Genomic DNA, 7574 nt, shown 5'->3' with positions numbered 1-7574 from the left:
ACTTATAAGTTACTTTCTTTTGCTTAGTTTAAAAAAAAAAAAAAGCTATTTTTTCTCACCAAACGCGGCGGGGGGGGGGGGTGTTTCCCTGTTTTTTTCTTTTACTTCCAACCTTTTTAGTCTTGTTTTTTAAAAGTAACAAAATATGTACTTTTTTTTCTTCTCATCTTTTAACTTTTTACTCACAACTACATAACAAAAAAAGCCATTTTCTACTAAACACTCTACAAAAACACTATTACTAAAAGTCATAATTTATTTTTCACCAAACACATTTACAACTTCTACTTAGAATTGAAATCTAAAATCACTTACTATATAGTCACTTAAAACTAAAATTGAAGTAAGCATACCCAAACACCCACAAATTATCATTCCAATATTACAATAGAGAGACCCATCACCTATTACCTTTGATTTGTTGCAACTCGACAATGAACTCATTATAGTAAAATCTTTTGTCTTCCATTCTTGCTTGCTTTACCCAAATGGCCATTCTGGTCTTCACAATTCAATTATTTGCTTGTTATTGAAGATGCAATCATTCCTAACATTCCCCATATTGTCGATAAGATGGCAAAAGGCATAGCCTCCACAAAATTCCATCATTCCTACATTGATGATATGTCTAAGAGGCATAACTATCAATGTTACTTGTAATCAGCTGTGTCACTTGATTATTTATTTGCCTGCCTACTTTCACAGCGTCAATTCTATCCAATATATTAGATTGTGGTATAAAGAACCACAACAAAGTGAGAAAATCACCTCCTTGTCTGAGCTGTTGAAGATGATAATTTTTCTGCCCCTTAATTGCTGCATAGCCCAGCATTCCCAACCACAAGGATTTCAGTCTTTCCCATCCCCAGAAATTTCTCACAATTTTTTGTGCAACAGGTACTATGCGGCGTAGATTGGGGGGGTCTTGTGATTGTATGGAATAATCTTTCAACGTTTGACAAGCTTCTCTTACATCCTTCGTATCCTCGAAAAACATTTTGAGATCATGGATCAAGACTTTTAGCTCAGTGTCTGATAGAGCAATGGGCAACGCCGAAGGGCGCATGAGGAGAAGATACATCATGTAATGCGATAAAGTTCTGCATATTTCCTTAATTTGGCCGTCATGTCCAGAGGAGGAGTTGGCACCTTGTTGGGAAGTATCATTAAACTCCAAATGGTAACGCATTTCTGTTGCTACGTGAAAAATAATGACTAGCTCATAGAAAGCTGGGGGATGAGGATCTAAGACCTTCACGGAGGCTATTAAGGTAGCTTGAGCAACCTCATCTAGTTTTGCTACACTTGGATTACTCCAATAATGAAAGTAGTCTAAAACCGTGCGATATAGATTAGGAGGTACAGCCACACAAGTCTGATGCATGTACCTATCAAACTTGTCTTCAAATTTCAAAAGTCCAAGTATGTATCTAATACAAAAAAACTTAGCAACCTCGTTTTCTTTGACGCAAAAACCAAGTAGGTCAAATTGCCCTACCTTCTTAGACCATTTCTTCTTTTGGTAAAACCAAGGGAACTTTTGTCTCAACTGAATCACCCATTCTCCTTTCGCATGCTCAATTAGCCAAAGCATTGTCCAATCAGAGCATAATATTGCCGTCATTGAATAAATCTCCAATGCCAGAGCTCCTACAAGCAACACTCCTGTGATGGTAATGTCAATCATGAAGTCGTTGTAGTAGCGCTCATTATGCCACTTCTCTTTCTTGGATATAATCCAAAACAATCCTACCAACACAAACATAGTACAAATGAAGCTAATGGAGCGTATAACACACCCACACTTGGTATACGTTATGGATGCCTTTGTATAGAACAAATCATACATAAGTCCCGCTTCAACCTCCAATGCATCCCAAAAATATGTATCATCACTCGTGCACTTGTCCCTCCATAGCACCCTCTTGGACGACAGATTGGAAGGCAGTTTAAAAAGAAATCTTCCAGTGTCGTAGTTCTCCATATAACGCTTAAATTCCTTGACCAATTTTTGGGCCATAACTAGAGTGCTTACATATTTGTCCTTGGTATGACCATCAAGACTTTCAGCAACTAGATCATTATCAAATGGTACAATGTCTCCTGATTTGTCATTGCTTGCTGACCTGAGAACCCACACTCTCTCCCCATATTTAAGAATTCCAGCCACAAGTGCTGGAATTGACAAATACGAAAACCAGGAATAATTCCTCCAAGACATAAAAATGGCGTTGATTGTCACAAAAGCTTGAACGCTCAGTCCCATCAATTGCCTCAACCACAACTGGTTATCTTCCAATGAATAAGCTGTTATGGTATCTGGACCACCAAGATGCAACAAAAGCAAGGGTGCCCATATTGCCCCCAATGCATTGCTATTGTCCACAACATTATGATCACGTTGGGCACGAGAGAGATTGCCAAGCGCAAAAGTTGCTACCCAATCAGCAAGTAAGTAGGCCAACCAAACAAACATGTTGAGCCATGTTGATGACATGTACTTTCTGCGATTGCCAAAGATAAAAAGAATGATTTGTAAATTGAGACTAAGGAGAACTAGCACTCGAATATTCCACAGGTCCCATAGTCTCCTCAACCGTTCTAGAATCGGATCCATCATACCCACCGTCTTTTGCCTTCTTTATCAATATCAACCTATTGAGATTATAAAAAAAAAAAAAATTATTTTGAGGTTAGACAACTAGTTCAAAAAGCTTAAGACGCCCAAGAAATCGACAAACACAACCTACACAGCACAACAATAATAATTTTTACTAGCAAGTCTCATCTCATGCCAAACAGAATCAACTTAAGAGACTTACCCAACAAACTCATTCAGTCTATGCAGTGTCAAGAATTTACATATAGGTACCAAAAGACACCCAAGGTTATTAAGATCAGGCTATCATTGTGTTTAATTTGAAAGAAAAAATTCTAGAGGACTTCAAGGAATCTAGGATAGTTGATCTGATTTTTTATGCAAGATTTTGTTCATAGACTAGGTTGTGCCTACTTGTTTCATCTTTTGCCTAGTACTAAAAATAAATAAAATAAAAAATTGAAAGATAAAAACAGCCTTCTTGTTGCTCCCCAAATAAAATCAAGGTTAAAACTCACTTCAAACTAGTTGAACCCTTAGACAAGATTGAGAATGCATTATGGAAGACTCACTTCAAAATTTTGTTTATGTGTTTACTGTTTTCCCTATCCGGTATTGTGCGTCAAAAGCACTAATAATTTTATTTTAATGAACTAATAATATCTAGTAGAGATTAACCAAACAGTTGGACCAGATTATAGTTTCTCACACTTCCTACCTTAGCTTCATTTTTTATCCCTAAAATATATGTGTTTCATCTTATTTTGGTCCCTGTTCAGTTGCGCCAATTTAGTCCCTCAAGGGCATGTTTGATTGGAAGGATTAAAGCATGGGATTAGGATTATTAATCTGTGGGCCCAATCATCCTATGTTTGTTTTGACATTTTGATTTAGGATTATTAATCTAATGGATAATTAATCCAACAAATTTGTAGGATTATTAGTAATGGGGTAGGGGTGGGATAACTAATACCACACTAATTTAATAGGATTATTAATACCTCACTATTAGTGTTGTGAATCAAACATGGCCCAAGTGTCCAATTTGCGTCAACGTCATCCTTAGCTCCATTTTCATCATATAACTTCTTTTAGTTACAACATTAGTCCCTAAAATTGTTCCCAAACATTAGTCCCTTGTTTGTTGTCTTATTTTGGTATCTAATATTTAAATTGTGTCAATTTAATCCCTAATATATCCAATTTTTATCAATGTGATCCCTAGCTCCAAATTAATCAAAAAGGTTATTACCACCAATAGTCCCCAAAGTATGTGCTTTGTCTCAATTTCATCTCCAATCTACCAATTGCACCAATTTAGTCCTTAACGTACTCAATTTGTGTCATTGTTATCCCCAACTCTATTTTCATCAAAAATTTGTAACAAAGGGTATATTTGTCATATCAGCTTTTTGGTCCTTTTTTTTTTATTTATAAATTTGGTCACTCTTTTAGTCTCTACAAATATGTAGTTTGTCTGATATGTGATTCTCAGCTCTAAATTCATAACTCCAAGGGGTTAGTCTAATGGGTGTAACTTGGGGCCTAGGGTGCTCCTTGTAGGTCTCAAGTTCAACTCCCATCAAGAGCAATCCACTCCTTGGGGCCATGCCCACGGACTTTGTCCAAGATTTGCCCGATCCGTGTAGAGGGTACACTTTGTGAGTGTTTGGGAAGTGGGCTTTTTTGTTGGTTTTTTTAGTTGTAGGATATTATTGGATGAAAAAAAATTTTGTGTTTGGAAAGATAGTTGGGTTTTTTGTGGTTTGATATGATGTTTATAAGAGAAAAAGTGAAATGATTATGGGGTTTGATGTGATATTTTGTTTGGATTTATTTTTTTTTATTTTGTAACTAATTTGTCTTGTAATAAAAAATAAAAATAAATAAAAAAAAATAAAAAAAAAAAACCTAAAAACTAACTTCCCAAACACCCCTTTTGTGTGGATTCCAAGATTAGTCCAGGTGCATGTAAGCTGGCCTGAACATCCGGTCATCAAAAAAAAAAAAAAAAAACTCTAAATTCATCAAAATTTTGTAATGTATCAAGTGAAATTTTTGTTAAATTATTTGTGTCTTATTTTTGTCCATGTTATTTTTGTTAAGATTTTATTTATTTTATTTTATTTTTAAAATTTTTATCAGATCTATCTTTTTTTTTTTTTTTGTCAGATCTATCTTTGTCAGATCTATCTTGTTCTAGTCCATAGTATGATCTTGGCAATGAATCTTCTTCAATAGAAGAGTCTTGAACCTTATTTCCATGTGTACACTCTGATTTAAATATCAAAGAATGTAATTTGGATCAATTATATTTTTAACTCTTCTAATTTGATTCAAATTTTACTTTGATCCTTATTATTTTAAATTGAATAATTTAATCTCTATATTTTTAAGTCTAGTTTCAATTTGGTTATTCCAGCGGAATAAATCACACGAAACTAGATATCGTTCTAGTATACGAGAATTCTTGAATCCACAAGAACACTCTTGAATCCATAAGAAAGATAAAAGAAAAACTCTTTAAAATATTATTGAATGAATCAATTACATATGCTTGTAGGCTTATTTATAATAAACTAAACCTAATACTTGTAGGAAAAGTGAATAAACTAAACTAAAAAACTTAAATCAATACAAATTAGGAAACCTAAGAGAATAGGAAACTAAAATTCTAAATTATTTAAAACCCTAGTCAAAATCTAATTCCAAAATAATAAAATTAAGAAACCTAATAATTCTAAAATATTTAAAACGATATTACAAGAATTCTAATAAAATAATATATCAAAAATATTAAAATTTAAAATATAAAAAGTCTTAAAATCTTGTTTTACATTATAGTGAGGAAAGACTTCGCTTTGACTTTCGGAGGCACTGTGTGTTGCTTTAAGGGACTCATAGCAATTTTATGAGACTCCCAATTAAACACATAAGTGTTGTCTCGCCCTCTAAATGTAATATCCACATCAAATTGCCAAGGTCTTTCAAGTAATACATGACTAGCATCCATATCAGCCACATCACATAATTCATCGGATTTATAATGTTTGCCAATAGAAATAGGTACCTTATATACTTCGGTTATCTTGACAGCAGGTCCTTTTTTGATCCAGCCAATACTGTAGGGAGAGGGTGTGGTTCAGGAGACAACTTCAAGTGCATTACCAATCGTTTAGCCACAAAATTTTCGCAACTTCCACTGTCCACAATAAGGTCACACACCTTTGATTTATGGTACAACAAGAGCGAAAAATACTGTGACGTTGACTGAGGTCTTCAGCTTTTGGTGTAAATATAACCTTTTGAACTGCACAGTTAACTCGTTCTCCTTCTTCTCTGGCAAGTTCAGCACCTTCATACTGATCACCCTCATATTCTGCATCTCCATCATCCCCAATTTCATATTCTTCTTCAACTAAATTAGCAATCCTTCTTTCTGGGCACACACTAGAGCGATGGCCAAGCGTACCACATCTATAACACTTATCCGTTGTTGGTTTGGTATAAGGATTGGTGTTTCAAGGTGCCTCTCTGCTACTTGATCCAGTCATCTGTTTCCTCCTCCTCCACCAGCAATACTCCTCTGCTGATTTACTGGAATTGTTGGTTGGGTAGCCCCTTTTCCTTTTTCCCTAGTAGGAAACGATAAATCAGGAAGGTTCCGACAATATCCAGAATAGGTTGTCTTGTGCTCCATTAGTTCAACTTTGAGAGTCATATTATGTGCTTCATCCACAGTCCACACTACTGATAGCCCCATCTTCTCTCGAATGGTTAATTTTAACCCATTGAGATACCGGGCTACACGCTGTCCTTCGGTCTCATTCAGATTATTGCGATCTGAAAGTCGGCAAAATTCAGTTGTATAATCAAATACAGTTCGGCTTCCTTGGGTGCAATTTTGGTACAATTGAAACAAGTATTGATCATAATCTGGTGGTAAAAATCTATCTTGAAGGAGTTGTTTCATCCGACGCCAAGTCCGTACAGATTCTTTTCCTTGTTGATGCCTATTTTTCTACAATTGATCCCACCATACCGCAGCACCTCCTTTTAGTTTGTACGCCACCAATTTCACCATCTTTGATTCTGGAACATCCATCATCCCAAAAATTTGTTCCACCTCTGAAAGCCAGTCAAGAAAATCCTTAATATGCAGATTTCTATTGAACTGGAGAAGATCTATCTTCATTCGGTACTCATCAAACCCTTGTTGTTGTTGCCTTTTGGGTTGATAGTTGGCTGGAAGTTGTTCAAACTCTGGTTCAGACTCCTTCTCACTATCAAATGGACAACGAAGGGGATGTCTAGGAGCATTCTGAACAGATTGACCTCAAGCGAATCCTTCGGTGCGCACTCTGTTCTGGTTAACAGGTTGGCCTTGGGCAACTCCCTCAGCACGGACCCTATCAACCACTGGTGGCCTGTTGTTGGCATTGAGATTCAGGCCAATAAGCAGATCACGAATTTTGTTCAACTGCTCTTGCTGTTTCTCATATGCTACCCACAGGGCCTCGATCCCACGATCACCGCCAGTAGGGTTTGCATGATCTACTCTGTCTTGTGCCATTGAGCTAGGTGACTTCTTGCTTTGATACCACTTGACACAGCAGAATACACGGGGACTAGATATCGTTCTAGCAGACGAAAGGGGCTCTCGAATTCACGAGAAAAATAAAACCTTGAATCCACAAGGAATAGAAAATATCTTAAGTTGTATAAAAGTTATATAAAAGTTTTCTTTGCCACGAGGCTTACATAACTATTTATAATAAACTAAACCTAATATTTGTAGGAAAAGTAATTCTAAAATAAACTATAAAACTTAAATCAACACAAATTAGGAAACCTAAAGGTGTGTTTGGTAACATTTACGTTTTCAGTTTATATTTACAAAAATTTTATAAACTGATTTTTGTTTATTTTTTGTTTATTTTTAGAAAAACATAAACTACAAACGCGTTTGATAATT

General features: G+C 35.6%; 1 protein-coding gene across 1 annotated transcript; it reads right to left on the bottom strand.

The window, feature by feature from the left end:
- Positions 1 to 628: 628 nt before the first annotated feature.
- Positions 629 to 2617, bottom strand: LOC145792072 (uncharacterized). The gene has a single exon (XM_082872560.1). It carries the CDS (start codon positions 2615 to 2617, stop codon positions 629 to 631), a length of 1989 nt encoding a protein of 662 aa, XP_082728686.1.
- Positions 2618 to 7574: the final 4957 nt, after the last annotated feature.

The sequence above is a fragment of the Camellia sinensis genome, chromosome 5, assembly GCF_055761805.1.
Source record: "Camellia sinensis isolate YWXY chromosome 5, ASM5576180v1, whole genome shotgun sequence".
Lineage (NCBI taxonomy): Eukaryota > Viridiplantae > Streptophyta > Magnoliopsida > Ericales > Theaceae > Camellia > Camellia sinensis.
Note: the sequence above shows the minus strand (reverse complement) of the source record. Positions and strands in the feature narration are given on the sequence as shown.

What these genes read in the sequence shown, in the direction of transcription:
- LOC145792072 (XM_082872560.1), bottom strand. Translation starts at nt 2,617, where the DNA reads ATGGATCCGATTCTAGAACGGTTGAGGAGACTATGGGACCTGTGGAAT.